This window comes from Nematolebias whitei, chromosome 18, assembly GCF_014905685.2.
Source record: "Nematolebias whitei isolate Nwh7 chromosome 18, NemWhi1, whole genome shotgun sequence".
Lineage (NCBI taxonomy): Eukaryota > Metazoa > Chordata > Actinopteri > Cyprinodontiformes > Rivulidae > Nematolebias > Nematolebias whitei.
In genome coordinates, this window is record NC_056515.1 from 37,036,526 (window position 1) to 37,055,339 (window position 18,814).

An 18,814-nucleotide genomic window follows, 5' to 3' on the forward strand; every position below is an offset into this window, starting at 1 on the left:
GCATTGGAGGATGACTGCTCTAACCACTCAGCCACAGCTGCCCTGAGCTTACAGTGCAGATTCCTTGACACAGTTCATGGCAGTGCTCTCTCAAAATGTAATATTAATCACATTTTTTTTGCTTCATAATTAATGTTTTTATTTAATAAAGTAAGGCTTTATTTTCCCAGTCTGCATTTTCAGTAAAACTTCTGAAATCACGATGAGTGAATTATTTAGGAGCTCTGGAAGCCTGAACGCACCTTGTGTAATTTTTAAACATGGAAAACAATTTGTGTCCACAAACAGGAAAAAAGACACAATTATTTTCTCTAAACAGTCTTCTCTTTAGTCTGCAGATGTCTTTCGGCAATTCTGTTGTGATTGGGGTTTTAAACCAATTCAGAACTCAGTTCAAATCTTTTGGTGTCCATAGATGTGTGTGCTTGCTTGGAGGCTCCAGTTTGACTTTGATGAGACTAAACCACCAACAGGACGTTTTCCATGGCTGTCTCGTCACAATTCATGATATTATATGTTCACTCAAGTCAGAAACGACAAAACAAGGGTTGCTATGCTTTTCTCTTCTAAGGTATACTGTAAATGATGAGAAAGAAGGATGGATTTAGAGTAGAAAATTCTGCTTTTCCTTTTGGGTTGCTGTAGGGATGCACAATATTATCAACATGGTATTGGTATCGGCCGATATTAGCGATAAAGTTAAATAACGGACATTGGCCATTCCATCAAAATAACTCATCGATATGAAAGGCTTCTCTTTTAAGTTATTTTTTAATTCAAGAAACTGTCAATTATATCTATTAATGCACTACTTCTTATGCGCTTTTCAATTGTGAACAGGTTAGATTTGTGAAAATTTACGAATTTGCACCGTTTGAGTGTTGTCATTTTGTTAGAGACTAAATGTCATGAATAAGTTTGACATTAAACATAAACCAAGTTGAAGTGTTACATCATTTTCAGACCCCTTTTTGACATCTGCATTTGGTAGCAGGTCAAATTGACAAAGATCATGCAGAATAATGTAGTATTTTAATTCCACAGCAAAGAAAGCTACGTAGTCTCTGGTCTAGGAAAAAACAATCGGTATCGCTTATCGGCCAAAATAGTTTTAACATATTGGCATATCGGATATCGGCCAACAATCCAATATTGTGCATCCCTAATTTACTTGAATATTTGGTAAAATAATACATTTTCTCATTAAAAAGATGTGATGAGAAGAAGAAATTTAAACAAAAACGCTGAAATACCCATGCTGCTGTATGATGGTTACATTAGTGATAAGCTTAAGCGTCTTGTCCTCTGGTTTTAGTGGACCAGCTGAATATGGGTTACGAGTGCTGCCATTGTGTATTTTTGGACTTAAAGTCTGCAGACTAGAGATTTGGGGCTTTACGTCCTTCCTACTCACCTTCACACAATCTTTGTGTATTTCACGCTTAAAATAAAGGTCATGTAATCGGTGCTTAATGTGTTAGAAAAATACATACAACAAAACAAGTAAATGAGGAGAGTCAACACCTGGGTAAAACTGATTAGAGGTGTATTTCTTACTTTTACCAAGGGCAATGTTTTGTTCTACTGAGGGGTGACTCGAATCTTGGACTAGCGGACTGAAAAGTTGTGCCCCATTACAGCTTAAACATCTGGTTTCAGACTCGGTCTATGCTGAATCTTCAGTGTTATTCACAATTTCAACCATTTGACATGATTAAAGTATGACGACGTCAGAGCTGGGACAACTCATGAACAAACTAGAACAACTGCATAAATGGCTCAAGTTTATTTATTTTCCAGATCAGGGGTAAAATATGACGCCGTAGTGGGCGTACACCAAATATACAGCGACACTATTGCTTTCTATGAAATCACTGTCAAGTACACATAAATACTCCTAAAGTTAAAGTTTAAATTTAAAGTCCCTGTCTATATCAGCTTTGATATTTTGTAAAACAAACTTTTACTTAAAGGTTCGCACTTCTCACTAAGAAAAACTGTTATTTACAAATACTTAGCAATCTAAAGATTTTCCTCAAAATTTGTTTTTTGTGTTTTATTTGTGGACTTCAGAGAGACTACGGGGGGAAATGGCATAAAAACCGATTTAACTTGCTTTTGCATTCAAAACTAAATAACCCTTGTTTTATTTTTATTTATTATTTTAACCTTTTTTTTTCCTTGCTTGTTTTAGCTTTATTACATTGAACTTGAAAACACTGCCAAACAATTAATTTCATGATGGAAACAAATTAAAATCATGTATAAACAAAGGCAAAAATAAAAAAATAAAACCTGATAAAGCTTTGATTGTCCCAGAATCGTCTTAATCCGTGCTCTTTATTTGTATTTTAATGTATTGCCATTACTGTTATTGCCACCTACTGGCCTGGCATGAGTATTTCAGCATTTTTATATAGATTATTTTTATTTAGAAAAATATATTTGTGTAAAAACAAAACATATCTACAACGTTCAAGTTGGAATGTGTGGAAAGGAGGTGCAAATGCAGTGGAATATAGTTTCTAAAGATAACATAGTTTTACTGTAGGATCCAACAATGTTCAGTCAGGTCATCTGGATTTTTTTTTTTTTTTTTGTTGTTGTTTTTACATTTTGTCCTTCATCCAAAGGACTTCATCAATCCAAGGAGCCACAAACAAACTCATTCCCAGAAGCAGCACACTCTTATAATAAGATGGTTTCTGGGGTCCACCCTCTCCCGCACCAACCCCTCTGAGGCAGATATGACAAAATGGTTCAAAACATCAAAGTTCATGCTCAATAATCCAGGTAGAATATTCAACAAAGTTTAGTCGGGTCATCTGGATGGCTTCTTTCTTTTTTTTTTTTTTTTTTTTGAGAAGTTTCGTCCTTCATCCAAAGAACTTCATCAACCAGCAAACTGGTTGGTCCACTATAGGAGTGTGCTGCTTGTGAGACTGAGTTTTTTGCAGCTCCTCGGATTGATGAAGTCCTTTGGATGAAGGATGAAACATCTCAACAGCAACAAAAAAAACTGTTCAGGTGACCTGACTGAACTTTGTTGGATTCTCTACCTGGATTATTGAGCATGAACTTTGATGTTTACTGTAGGATCTTTTTATTTTAAGGGAAATCCTAAAAAAACTGAACAATTGTAATGTGTTTTTAAAGATAATTATATTTGAAAACAATTCACTCGGTTCTGTCACTGCATCAACAACTGTGATTTGTTAAAGAACTTTGAAAATATTATCAAAGACCTTCAGTTAACGTTATAAGCCCAGCTTGTAGTGTGATATCTGTCTGTCCACAGGGAGGCACCCAGCAGCTTTCCGAGTGTCTGGCGGAACGTGTCGGGTGGAAGAATGTCCGGCTGGGCTCTGCTGTGACGGCCATATGGCAGGTAGAGTACAGTAACGTCTCACTCTGGGACTGATGAGGCGCGACACTGAGATAACAGCTTCCTCACTGGGGAAACAGCCCGTCTAGTGTGAGGGCACTGCCTGTTCCGCATGAGTTTTTCCCTCATGCACAGCCGAGAGGCCACAGCGTGCACTCTTAAGTGCAGTGGACTCCATCAATACATTAATTTCTCCTCATACCTGTCCGTCTACTAATTGATTACTCACATCTGAGGTTAATTCTGCAAACTGATTGATTAAAACATTTGCAATATAGATTATAGAATAGAGAATTAAGTGCTGGTCTCTACCAGTGAGTAGCTTCTGTCACTCATAAGACACTCGTACACAGCATTTATCTTCTTTTTTTATTGGACTCTAAGTAGGGTTAGATTTTTGGTTGGACAAGCAGCTTAGAGACCTTGAAACTGGAATCGTTCCTGTTGATTCTCCATATTTTCTTCTTGTTTGTGCTACAACTGTTAAAACAATTAGATTGTTTAACTGTTGATTGCTAATTATTTGAGATACTACAAACACACCTGATATTGGTTCTTAAAATATGAATGTTTATTTAAATTACATTTATTTTTTACCTCTACCTCAGCAACAACATTTTTCAGTGTTATAATGCTGAGTGATATACCAGGGCGCCCTAGATCAGGGCTGGTTGTAGCCTCTTTTTGGGGGTGCTGAAGCACCCCTAAATTTTAACTCGGCACCCTTAAAATAAAAGAAACAACCATCAGGATTTTGCAACTTCTCCACCACCACCATAACTCTCAGGACTGGCTCCCCTCAGGGCTGTGTGTTGAGCCCCCTCCTGTTCACTCCGCTCACATTTGACGGCGCATCCAGGCTGTCGTGGTTGGATGCATCCCAAACAACGATGAGTCCATCTACAGGCGGGAGGTGGAACACCTGAAGAGCTGGTGCAGGAAGAACAACCTCCACATCAATGTGAAGAAGACGAAGGAGATGATCGTGGATTTCAGAAGGAGCAAACGCACCTCCCCCCCCCTCCCCCAAATATAGAATGTGCGGAGGAAGTGGTCTCCAGTTACAAGTACTTAGGTGTTACATTACAATTGCTTCTGATGCCAATGACCACCGGCATCCGGTGTAAAAACAATTGCCAAGTCTTCGTGTGAATTAGTTCGCTGTGGCGTCCCCTCGGGAAGGGAGCAGCCGAAAGAAGGAAAAAAGCTAATATAAACCGATACATTTTAAGGTTTTGTTAAATTTAGGGAAAGTGCAAAGGAAATTTGTTCTTTTAAAAAGAAAAATTTTAAAGAGTTATCATATTGATGATTATGCATATAACATTACAATTGTATTGATTATATCAAGACTGATTATAAAGACAGTTTGTCAGTTACACGTTAAAATACACATTAAGGAAACAAAACCTTTAGAGTTGAATCATAACTCTAATTATGATTCTGAAAAAATGTTAAATTTCAAAAGTAATTATTGATTTGTCCATGGATCCATAATCTTTCCCAGCCTCATCTTTCCGGGTCGTGTCGATCACTAGTACCCATATCCATCAATCACCGCGAGAGGCGGTTTATTGATTTATTACTTCCCCCACAAAAATGTCAGTTTATGATATTAATTTAGGAAATAAAGCAAACAAAAATAAAATGTTGGAAAAAAAAATCTGTTGCTGTCATACTTCCTAATACACTAAAGACTTGGACAATGAAGGATAAAGGACCATTAGATGTTTTCTATGCCCACTTATGCACAAGGTTATTGGAAGTGTTGGTGTATCATGTAGCGCGAGGTGGTCGAGAAGCCGAGCACAACCTTGACATTTTGCCAGTTTTCCAATGTGTCCAACACATATTGACAGAGAAACACATTTACACTCAGTCACTGGCACTTTAGAGTTCCCACTTCATGGCTGAAGTAGAGCTCAGACAAAAGAGCACACTTTTAAATCCCAGTTGGTGAGGTTGCATTTACACCCCGGACATTCTTGTTGAGAGGCAACAGTGCCATGATACGTTAAAACTGGAAGAGTACTTATGATTCATAAGGATGTTCGAAACTATAAATTCATCTGTAACAGTTTGAAGGGATGGTCTGGTGTTGAAAAGTTGTGAATACTTGTTCACTGACAGCTGTGACATCAGTCATGAAGCACAGGGATGGAAAAATAAAGGTAGAGCTCTTAGCCCAGGCTAAGCTAATGCTTAGATAACCCAGCTCAAAAATTAAGCTAATCAAAGTTAGTCAATGCAACGATGGCTAGAACTCAGTTTTTACTGAACTTTAATAGTCATTAATAACACATACTGTACTTCATATTAGGGCTTTTTGTATCGGGCCTGATATATGAATTTAAGTAGAAAAAATATATTTTTTGACTGAAATTTTTTTAATTTCTCACACCAGTACCACACGTTTGGGAGCTTTTTCCTGCATACGGATCAATTCACAAAGGTTTTTATGTAAATTACATGACCTTAGTAAAAGTGCACAGTATATTGTGTACATGACCTTAGCAAAAGTACACAGCATACTGTGTACATGACCTTAGCAAAAGTACACAGTATACTGTGTACATGACCTTAGCAATAGTATCACTATACTGTGTACATGACCTTAGTAAAAGTACACAGTATATTGTGTACATGATTTTAGTAAAAGTACACAGCATACTGTGTACATGACCTTAGCAAAAGTACATAGTATACTGTGTACATAACCTTAGGAAAAGTACACACTATACTGTCTACATGACCTTAACAATAGTATCACTCTACTGTGTACATGACCTTTGCAAAAGTACACAGTATACTGTGTACATGACCTTTGCAAAAGTACACACTATACTGTGTACATGGCTTTAGTAGAAGTACACAGTATACTGTGTGCATAATCTTACTAAAAGTACATGGCATACTGTGTACATGACCTTAGCAAAAGTACATAGTATACTTTGTACATGACCTTACTAAAAGTACACAGCATACTGTGTACATAATCTTACTAAAAGTACACAGCATACTGTGTACATAATCTTGCTAAAAGTACACAGCATACTGTGTACATGACCTTAGTAAAAGTACACAATATAATGTTCTCTTATGAAACGTTGAAGTTGTAAAGACTTTAACCTGCACCACGAAGACCAGCAGTTTCTGAAGAGATGGTTTGAACAACTTTTCTCTAGTATACTTTTAGAGGGGTTGTCATATATATAATATATATATATATATATATATATATATATATAGCACAGAAAGTCCTTTGAAGAGTAGCCTAGAAATTAACTTAATATTTTTGTTTATTCTAGACTGACAGATTTCTCCCCTAAAATAATATTCATTCAAATGGATTATATTTACTGGATTTCAGCTCATGTAGTCATTTAATACCATTTATTTTTCATTTTTGATCAATAATTAAATTTATCACAGTACAGCTACATTGTTCTAAATATAATTAAGTTTAGCTCAATCAAACAGCCGCAACACCTTGTTGTTGCTACTACTGTAATCTGGGGAATAAATATTCATTTTTTTAGCTCTTAATATCTTTTTAGAAATACTAAAGCATCAGAAACCCTCTGACCATGAGGGAGACTCAACAGGCTGCACGCTCCCACACAGGTTGCACGTCTGTACGATGACGATGCTACGAACATATTAACATTTAATAATAAGTTATATTTTCGATACAGAAGTCCCGGGAGGTCGGGGTGTGGTGCTCGATGACGGGGTCGAGGTGATGGTGCATCTGTTCTGGTATCACAGAAAAAGTCCTAGATCTTTGAGTTCAGCTCATGAAAAATGGGAGCATAAACAAAAGTGTTGCGATTATATTTTTGGTCAGTGAAATTCACGTGGAAACTCTTGTAGGCTGTGTAGTATTTAAAATGTCCTTTCATGTGTGTGTGAATCATTAAGAAGTCAACCAGCAGGAGTCTTGTTCTACATACTGTTTACCAGCTTGACTGAGGAGGATGGATGCTAATTTGGATCATTTGTGGGCCCCAAAAGAATCCAAGCATGCATAATGTTCATACAGAAAAACAGATAAATTCATCTTGAACTAATAAATGAAAAGAAAAACGCGTAATATCCATGGTTTTCAAATTACTTGATTTAAAAAGAACAAGAATTCATCCCTTCTCTTCCTCACTGTTCAATATCTGCCACTATGAGAGCCCAACTCCATAAAAACTCAGGTTATATTTCATATATTAATGGGCAACAGCTTTGAAAAATGTTTTGGCAAGGGCATTACTGAAGCACTCGCTTTCAAAGTAATGAAGTATGAGGTTGTAAACCCTTGTAATAGAAGGGCCGGTCTCAGAGTGCTGCTCCAGACTCCCATTTTCGGATTTTTTGAACTAAAACTTCCATCGGATATGACCGATTCCTCCATATCAAGTTGTCACAGCTGATGCCAACTGATGCTGTTTTCTGAAAACAAAGACTGGCTTGTGACAGTCTTTCCCTCGATCACATGACAGTTTCCATAAACACAGTGAAGGGAAAGTTAGGTGACTCATGCTGTTCTTTTTGAGTTCATATGCAGACAGGAAAATACTAAACATAGATCGTCTATTTTTTTAACTGTCATATTTGACCTTCTTGTTTTTCTTCTCGATTCTGTCTTAGGGATCACCACAGCAGATAATGAACCTCCATTTCACGACATCCCAACATCCTCCTCCTGTTACCCCAATCTTTTCCATATTCTCCTTCACTACATTTATAAACCTTTCTGTTCCTCTCTTCCTTCTCCCTGGAAGCTTCATATTTAATGCCCTTTGTCCAATTTATTTACCATCCCTCCTCTGTATATGTCCAAAACATCTCCATTGAGCTTCTCTAAAGATGGTATCTCCCTGGGCTGCGACAAAATGGTGACCAGCATTCATAAGGGAGTCATCAGAATGTCTTGCAATGTTCACAGTGATTCTCAGTCTTGGTCTTAGTCGTGAATTTTTAACATTTGTTTAAAAAATGTGCCAAATTATCTCCAACGGTGGTCAGTCGGAGGATTTTAGAGATTTTGGGCCAAGGACTAAATTTGTATACAAAAGTTAAAGGCAGGGAGTGGCATGAAAAGAATGAGTGGAGCCACAAGTTACCTTTTAGCTGAACTGTATTGAACAGTTTGCACAACCATTAACAATGCATTTTCAAATGGCTGCACATATAACAGTGCAAAATAAAAGAGATAGAAACAATGTGTCTCAGACCATATGTTAGTTCTTTGGGCTTTAGTTAATAAGTCAAGTCAATCCAAGTCATTCCAGGTCAGAGTCGGTGTCTATTCAATTCAGTTTATTTATATGGCGCCAAATCACAACAAAGTTGTCTCAGCGCACTTTACAGAAACATTCACATAAAAGCCAATTCGTAAAGTTCTCTATCTAAGGAGGCCAGCAGACAAGTTAAATCTTGGCATCTTTGCAGTCTCCCATCCTGAGCAAGCACAGTGGCAACAGTGGAAAGGAAAAACTCCCTATTGAGGGGTGTGGCACTGCAATACCCTACCGCACAGTTGCGGAAACACGTTGCAGTGGTGGGAGAACAGCCTGTTCTCCATATATGGTCATATCGCAACCAGTCAAAGTTCTTTTAACAGTATAACATCATCATACATTTCCATTTTTAAACATATTTTCTGTACGGTGTACCTGCTATGAAATGTCGATTTAAAGCAATTTTACTTATTTATTTACATCAGTTTCAATAACGGTGCACTTTTAAGTTAATTCAGTGTCTGTGTTGCATACCGTACAACTCGAGGCTTAAAATATGACAACCGTTACATTCCAAAAAACAATCAAAACATAACTTCTCATTATTTTGCTAGTGCAATATTATCCATCCATCCATCCATCCATCCATCCATCCACTTTTACTTGCTTTTTCCTTTGGGTCACAGTGGTCACTGGTGCCCATATCCAGCAGTGACTGTGTGAGATGCAGGGAACACCCTGGACAGGTCTCCTGTCCATCACAGGGACACTTGGAGACAAACGAGACAACCATTCACTCTCTCGTTCTCACCTAAGGACAATTTAGAGTTACCAGTCAGACCAACATGCATGTTTTTGGTGTGTGGGAAGAAACCGGAGTACCCAGAGAAAACCCACGCATGCACAGAGAGAACATACAAAGTCCACCCAGAAAGGTCCTCAGGCCGGGATTCAATCCAGCAACCTTCTCGCTGAGAGTTGACAGCTCTACCAACCGTGCCACCATGCCACCACAATATTAACCCATTTGCAAAATACAGCTTGGGAGTTTTTCCTCACAGTGGCTCTGCAAGTGCATGGTAAATGGTAAATGGACTGTACTTATATAGCGCTTTTCTATCTTATTTCAAGATACTCAAAGCACTTTACACTACAATCTGTGCCTCATTTACCCATTCACACAGCACTCCACTAGATCTCTACAAAGCTAATTGAACAAATCTTTCTAAAGAGACTAATCAGTGTATGAAGTGCAAAAGGAAAACTCTGTGGCCTAGCTTCACTGTAACACAAATTACAATTTTGAGACATCACTGGTGACAAAACATGGCTATTTCCACACAACCACATCACACTTGTAACATTAACTTCACCTCAAGCCTGTTTCTCAAACAGCACCAATCAACCATGGACAGTGTGGTTGCTTTTAGCTGCTAAGCTAGTGGGAGCTAACTGAGTGGAATCCACTCACCCAAGACTCTTCCAATGGTCAATTTTGGAAAAGTGATCTGCCCCGTCTCTCCAGTTTCCAGTGCCAATCTGAGCTGCAATTTCCTCTCCAATCATTGTAGAGCGTGATTTAGTTTGTGTTTTTCTAGTTTTCTATGTTCTAGTTCAATATGGAAGCTCCAAAAACTGTGCCAAAGACCAATGATGAGGTTCGGACCTTTCTGTCTTTATTAGCGGATCCTATTGTGCCAAATAGGATTCGGCGCAAGTTGAACAGCGCTACAAGAAACTGATTACTTTGCATTTATGATCCCACCCACAGAGCATGGAAACAAGTCACAGAGGCAATCACCTACACCTGAGAAGAACCATTAAGATGAGAACTGAGTGGAGTTGCACTTATCAATGGCAAAGCGGCTTTAGACAGCTTGACCAATGGTCAGGCAAGACTGACACAAGGGAGGATCAACAGGAATACCAGGGTCCTAAAACTCATCGTATTACATTATCATAAACCGATTTTACAGGGACGAAAGTTTATGATGATTATGCAGCTTAAAATGCTCAAATAACCATTAATAGTAGTCAGAAATACATAATTAATTGCAAAAAGGCTTTTGGAAACGCATTTCCTAATACAATGAGATAGGTGAGTGTCGCTACTCGTAATAAGAAGGATTAGACCCAGCTACATTATGCTTGCACTCAAAATTAAAGCAAAATATCCCTTACAAGCTTCTCCAGAACACCTAACAATGTAGGATTTTCTTTTAAATCTATGCAACCTTCCTGTTAATAAAACATATTTTCCCTGTTTAAATGTGTGCACAGGATGCAGAGTGGGCCAGGGTCACAACGAACAGCGACACCTTCCTGTGCCGGGCTGTGATCGTCACTTGCCCCCCTCATTTGGCAGGTCAGTGTGCGTCTCCCATGTCTGTCCAGTTGCCAAATGAAGTTTCTGCTGATGCACAAGGCAACTATCGCACTCTCTCATCAGCTCTGTGAATGGTGACAAATGTGTGCATCCGTATCAACGGTTTACTTTCCAAACTTTTCTGGCTCGGTGGGAGTCTCTTAAAGTTTTAAGTACATTTTGTCTGAGGTCAAGTCTTTGCTCAAATCACTTGGATTTGATTTTGAACTGGTGCCAGAGTTAAAGCCAAAACTTTTTATTTTTGTCGGGGGGAGGGGGGCTAATGTGACATTCCCACATGGTGTATGTGGGAAGCCGAAAGTGGTAAACACGTCATTGCCAACTTGTCTGCAATCAAGGAGAGAAACATTTGGACACCTGCAGGGGGGTCGTTTCTCATCTTGAGAATTAAATTTTTAATTATTTACAGAATGTTTCAAATATAAGAGGCTTTTTATTTTGGCCTTGCATGTGCATTTAAATTATGATCTAAAATGCCTCCTTAGCCAAATCGACTTGTAGTTGTTCCCTCTTGGGTAAGATGAAATCCTGCATTCAAACCTCTAATCAGCTGCAGACTTTATGTAAATTATGGGATAGATTTGAGTTTTTCCCTTTCGGAGAGTGTTTATCCTGTGTGGCGCACAGCTCTTCTCATTTCTGTAATTTGTGTCTCCTTTCTAACTGAGATAATGAAATAAAACTAATAATTTTGAAAAAAGTATTTCATTTTCTAAAATGTACTTTTTGGAGAGAGGCACAAAAAAGGATGTGCAGGTGTCTCCTAAATTGTATGAGCGTGGGTGATTTACAGATTACATTAATCTGTTGTTGTATAGAAAATATTGTTTGATTTATGTCACAACAACTTTTAAGTTGTAAATTTGTAGATACAGCTGCATCACTTGTCTCATTCATTGTATTTGTACACAATTTTGCACTATTTAAGTGTCTATAAACATGTAACGGTATTAAAAAGGCCAGATTAGATTTAAAAAAAACATTTTTTGGGGGGTAAAATGGACACAAAAGATAGATCTAACAAATTGGAAAATTACACCAACTTTAAATAAAGGTATAAAGGTGAGGCAATAATGTTTTTGCCTATGTGTGTATTTGTCTATTCTGATAAAATCATCTCATGAACCAGAGAACAAATTGAAAATAATCAAACTTCTTCAACTGATGAGCTTTTGGAGTCGGTCCCTTCAATATGGCCATTATAGTTCACCTTAGCAAACACAAAAATGGCTTCAGCTCAGCCAGTTTTACAGCTATTGGGCTTAAATTTAATGCAATAAAGGCTGCGAATCGTTCATACCACATAATCAGAGCGTGACATATTTTTTAAAAGTTTGATAGAAACTCCTACAGCTTCATCCTTTCTCATCATAAGATGTTTATTTAAAACTCTAACATAAAAATCAGCCGGAGCTTTGCATTCCTTCCAGGAATATGAGACCTTTTAATTTACAGTTGCATTTTACAAAGTAAAATGTTCAACAATATGTTTGTTTATTCAAAGTCAGTCTCTGGGTAACAGTTTGAAGATGGAACATGAAGGGGATCATGAGACAAAAACTATGAGCTTGAAATATCCTGATGCATGCTCAATAAGCTCAATATGAGCTTGAAGTTTCTGCTGAAAGTTGTTTGTCTATTGGTGCTTAAGTTATGAGTCATTTAGAGATTTGTCTAAATAGGCAGCAAAAGCATCCATCAATCCATCCATTATCTTTACCCGCTTCTTACTTTTTGGGTCGTGGGGGCGTCACTGGTGGCCATATCAAGCAGTCACTGTGCAAGAGACTGGGTACACCCTGGACAAGTTTCCAGTCCGTCACAGAGACGCATAGAGACAAACAACCATTCGCTCTCTCACTCACACCTTGGGACAATTTAGAGTTACCAATCAGTCTAACATGCATGTTTTTGGTCTGTGGGAGGAAACCGGAGTACCTGGAGAAAACCCATACATGCAAACTCCATTCAAAGTGGCCCCGGGCTGGGAAGTGATCTGATGACCTTCTCGCTGAGAGGCAGCAGCTCAATCATCTTGGTTGTCCATTTGAACTCACCAAATATTGGTCTTTTGTAGGCCCGTCACGATAAACAATAAATCAATTAATCGCATGATGACTGAAAATTATCAACCTCATTTTCATTTATCGGCTTTATCGTTTCTTTGTGTCTCTCTCTTTCTACTGAAGACACTGGATGACAAAAAGCTCAACTTTGGTGCTCTTCACTGACACCTCCCTTTCTCTTTTCCCTTTAAAATCTGTTTTAACTGTCCAAAATCACGTTTTTGGATCATTAAAAGCAGCTAAGCTGAGAAGCTAAGCTACGAGCTAAGCTAACAGGCTGACAATATTATCGTTTATCGCAATAATTTCCAAGACAATTAATCGCCCAGCAAAATTGATTGCGACAAGTCTAGTCTTTTGCTATTTAAACATCTGTTAGAAGTTCACCTCGTTAGTTTTAATCTTATACTTTAGGAAGTGCTACCTTTTTAAAAGTGCTTTAAATGAAGTTTTTTTTTTCTAATTTGGGAAGACCCTCCACAAGGGTTTGCAAATAAATTGGTTACATTAGCAAGTGGTTAAAAGAAGGCTTTGCAGTGACGATTGAGTGCATTGACTCTTTCCTCCACTTGTCCTTGTTCTTCTGCTAGAAAATGGGAATGAACAGAATATAAAGAGGTTACTCGTGTGGAGGAATGAAAGATGTACAAATTGAGAAATGAGATAAAGAGATGCTGACTCGAGACTCGATGCAGGTTGAAGCTGAAACTGGAGTTGGGGTTGGTTTGCCAGCTTTGTAAGGGGCTGCAGCTGGAGCTCAGGCACAACATTGTGTCTATGCTTATTTGTCCTAAGCCGACTACAGTCTCTGTCAATCACAGCCTCACACTCTCAGACGTGGAACATGGCCAGGATTCCTAATGAGACAGGTCTGAGAGCAGTAGTGAATTATGCAGCACAGCTCTTATGCCACAGTGAAATACTGTGGCCTTGAATCGGTACAGGGAGGTTCACAATGATCCATAAAAAAACCCTCTCAGTGATTGAGACTTCACATCTCCCAAAAGAAGGTGTGGATACATTGCAAAGCAGATTGTTGCAGAACGGCACAGATGGGGTTGACGACGATTGGTTCCAGGTCTTTCTTGAGCAAGAAAAGGTCTAAAGCGAGTGGTTACGTTTCTTATATCCTCATGCGTTTGGCTTGGATCTCTTGTTTATGGATCTTGCATTCTGACATCCCAAATTACATTCTCAAGTCTCTTGCCTTTGAATAAATTAAGATGAAAAACAAAAAACAAAACCGACTAGAGATAATTTTAGACCTGGGGTTCGCCTGGCATTAAAACATGAGCTACTTTATTTACACATGCCAGAGTAAATTTTGGAAACGAGCTCCACGTTCCCAATAATTTATGCTTGTCCTCCTCTTGGCTTGTGGATTTATTTCTTCGTCCATCCATCCATCTATCCATCCATCCATTATTTATACTGACTTCTGCCAGCTTTTTTTTATCCATTTTGTTGCCACTTCTCTCACTTACCTCAATGATTTATGAACTGTTTGGTCTCGCTGCTTTTTGAGATTGCTGTGGGTAAAAAGTATGTTAGCTCATCCTGTTTTTTCATTTTGACACATCAAGGAATAAAAGCCCAGGGTGGCTTTTCACAGCAGGCATTTGGACTATGATACAAATAGTTGTGCTAACTTAGCAGTCTATGATTTACTTTCTCTGTTTTTGAAGTAGAAAGTAGAACGTGAGTGTGACACACATCTTTGTGCATTTACTTATCATTGAACTCCTTATGAGACCTTCAAAAGTCACTGTACCTGACTAAAGAAATGGGGGGGGGGGGGGGGGGGTATTTGATTGCGACCAACCATGACAATCAGCCACCCTGATGTCTATGTAGCGTCTCGTTTTCTTGTGGTGGAGGAGCGGCCGTAATGAAAGCAGGCTGGGTCAGTGGCGTGGAAGCGATTACATCTGACACTCGCGCTCAAGTCCAGAGACTTGTTTACATTAGTGGAAAAACAGGTAAGCAGCGCATCTGCACTGATTTACCAACTGACGCTGTGTGAGCCCGAATTCCGGGTCAGTGTACGCTGTGCTGTGAATGAAGCTAATGGAGCCTAATTCAGTGAATTAAACATGAAGTGGGAGCTCAAGTGATTGTGAAGATTATAACGCGGTGTGATTATCTCATCGGGTTTAGACAGTGGAAATTATTTAGGCAGTCTCAGTGCATTTTACATCCTTCCTGATAAGAACAGCATCAAGTGCTTATGGTCTCAATTCAAGTGTCTCAGGGTTTCGTTCATGAGCGAGGGAAGAATGGAGCATGAGATCGACAGATCGGTACAGCTTCTGCAGAATTGCGAACTCTGTGCTGGTCCAATGCGGTGAAGCGGTAGTAAGCTGCAAGGCAATGCTCTCGGTTTACCTGTCAATCTATGTTCCTACCCTCACCTGTGGTCACAAACTTTTGGACCTTAAAGAACAGGGGAGAAGTTCAGTTATGCGAGAGAGACTTGGAGTAGAGTCACTTCTCCTCCATACCGAGAGGAGCCAGTTGAGGTGGTGTACTTTACACCCTGGACAGGTTGCATATTCATCACAGGGCAACAAAGAGAAGTATTAGACAACTAACCAAACTTTCACTCGCACCTATGGACAATTTATCCATCCATTATTTTTACCCGCATCTTCCTTTTCGGGTCACGAGAGTCACTGGAGCCTATGTCCAGCGGTCACTGTGCAAGAGGTGAGGGACACCCTGGACAGGTCTCCAGTCCATCACAGGGACACATGGAGACAACCATTCACTCTCTCACTCACACCTAGGGACAATTTAGAGTTACCAATCAGCCTACCATTCATGTTTTTGGTTTGTGGGAGGAAACCAGAGTACCCAGAGAAAACCCATGCATGCTCTGAGAGAACATGCAAACGCCATCCAGAAAAGTCCCTGGCCAGGATTTGAACTAGCAACCTTCTCACTTTGAGGCAACAGTTCTACCAACTGAGTCACCATGCTGCCTGAACAATTTAGAGCTACTAATTATTTTTTTTGGTCTGTGGGAGGAAACCACAGTACCTGAAGCAAACCGATGCATACATGTGAAGAACATGCAAACCCCACCCAGAAAAGCCCCAGGGCAGAAGGCAATATGGTGACCTTCACACTGAGAAGTGGCACCTCTAATCATTATGATGCTGTGCCACCTGGAATAGCAACAATTATTTGGTTAAATAATTTTTACATTTGCCTGCCTGCTTGCAAATGACAACTTTCATAGTGACCTGAACCTAAATATTTCCCTCACTTATCCTGGGGGTTACGTTCCAGACACCCCCGCAATAGGTGAAAATCCATCAAGTAGGGACGTTATATTTATTTTAGTATTTATATATTGTATATTTTAAGGCTTTATAAACTCTCAACCCAAGCGCAGAACATTTCAGTGGTATCATAGGGTTTGAGCTAAATTCAGTCTCTTATGAAAATTTCACAAAGGAGCACAGTGAAAGAGAACAGACAGACTGATGCTACGGTTACTGAGCCAATCAACACCTGGGATACAGAACACAATGCTGTGGTTGGCCATCTTCCATCAATCAGCCAATTGTGTGTCATGTACAATCTTACGATGAAGACCCGCTAAAGTCGAACTACAAAGTATCGAGGGACTCCTGTATCTCCTACCTAGTTATTTTTTTCCATTTGGATCTATGTATTTTTTGCTGTGCTTTGCTTACTTGTTGTAGCTATACATCTCTTTGGTTGGTCTTGTTGCTGTTTTAACTACTTTATAAACAAAGTGGTATGGTACCTGCATGCTGCTGAGCAGTGAAGTGAGAAGCGGACGCTATACGTACTATAGCTGCTTAGCTATGATGCAATCACAGAGGCTCTACAGGGTGCAACATTCTGCAATAGGACAACTTTCATTCACAGTGGAAAAAACTGAAAAGGGTTACAATCTTCCCAGAAAGAGATGTCAGAGTGAGTTTATTCTGAGGTCAGGCAGTGTCATGTTCAGAGAAACTGGCTAAAACTCAGTTGGTGAATCTCAGCTTCTAGAGGCCTCAGCAATATAAAAGTTCAATATCAAAATTTATGACACAATAGTTAGGATAAAACTAAATAAGTTGACAGAAAAATCCTCTTTTCTCTAAGGGGCTTTAAACATCAAACTGACTATCAGAAATCAGGAAGGTTTGGAGCCTTAGCTGTCAGTTTTATTTTTTGGTGTGTGACCCGTCTTCTGCTCTGTCACACACCAACAGTGTTTAAGCCAACCGTAAATATGAATGTCACGCAGAATGATAGATTTTATTTTTGTCGTCGTTGGCACAGTATAAAAGTTTTGAGCCAGCTGTTATTTCTTTGTATTTTACTTCCTAGAAGCCAGAATTGCCTGCAACCCTTTAACACTCCGGAGAAGGCAAATGTCCGTGGAATAGTCAGAACAGCTTGTTTTGTGTTTTATTCATTAAAACGCTGCGTCTCATTTTATTAAGAAAGTCATCTGTGAGGTTTTTAAATCAAAATAGAAAAACCAGTATAATTTCCTACTCGGTTAAATAAATTTCTAATCTAAAGCCAAAAAGGTCATTGTTTTAATTTATTTTTGTTGGGAGCAAAAACAGATCCTACGTAGAAATACTGCAAGGACAGTGTGTGTATGGACAAATGGTTTGGCGGGTGTTTGCTTCTGCTACCAAGCCTTCAATTTCTGTAAGTGTCAAGGGTCTGAGTAGGTAATTCAGTAAAGGGTCTATGCTTTAACTGGCTTTCAGATACAGACATCTAACTTTAAAGTTTAGATTAAGTGGTTTATGAAGAGTGCTCCTTGTTTCTGATGGCATTAAGGTTTATTACAGTTTTTTAACAGTAACCATTTGTCATTATTACACAACTCTTTAAAAATGACCCGTGTATGGACACCTGCCCACATTCAATATGTAATGATATTCTCAGGGTTTTGGTTTGATTAAAAAGCAGACTCATCATTGGGGCCTTTTAAGATGCAGGCTTTTTCTTGATTCACAGAGATTTGTCTCAATTACTGTGTACTTTTTATTTCTTAGCTAGGCAGAACAGCTAGGTAGCAAATTTGAATTTCTTCATCCCTCTTCAAAAGATACTGTATGAAAGCTGTATCTTTGAATCATCTGAAAACCAACAAAAAAAAACTTGGATCTTTCTGTAAGTGAATATGTTTAGCTTTCAGGGCACTTTCTCAATTCAAAATTGGATTGTGAAATTCCAAGCTTTAAAACAGCACAAGATGCTCTGTTATACAAAATATTACATGCATACTAACCGGTAATCTCACTTCACTCCCACTGGAGGCTCTTTGTTTGCCTCACTCACAACAGAAATGCTTCAGTCACATATATGGAGCTTAATTCTCCATTGTAAATTTTAGACCAGTGTGTCCCTAGCATTAGCAAAGGTAGGTGCCCCAATCCACCCCTGGCTCATCCCACCCCTCAGTAATGGTTATTGGCTTGTAAAAAACTAATAAACAACTTTGCACATTACCAATTTACTGCAATCTTGAAAGATGCCAAAGCAAATTCATCTCCCACTCCCTATATTGCACCGCCAACCTCCCTGGGTCTTTCGGAGTTTGGACATTAGGGTTGGCAACAGACTTAAAAAACTTTCATTTTCCATCATTAGTCCAACTGCTGGTGACATCGGTCCAAGCCTTTGGCGACATCGGTCCAACTGCCGGCGACATCGGTCCAACTGCCGGCGACATCGGTCCAACTGCCGGCCACATCGGTCCAAC

At 39.0% G+C, this 18,814-nt stretch overlaps 1 protein-coding gene across 1 annotated transcript in view; it reads left to right on the top strand.

Moving 5' to 3' along the window:
- Positions 1–18,814, top strand: part of si:ch211-127i16.2 (probable flavin-containing monoamine oxidase A) — a 77,925-nt gene that overhangs the window by 9,738 nt on the left and 49,373 nt on the right. The window contains exons 6-7 of the mRNA XM_037691813.1: positions 3,299–3,388; positions 10,897–10,981. Coding sequence (XP_037547741.1) covers positions 3,299–3,388; positions 10,897–10,981 — 175 coding nt within the window. The remainder of the gene's footprint in view (positions 1–3,298; positions 3,389–10,896; positions 10,982–18,814) is intronic.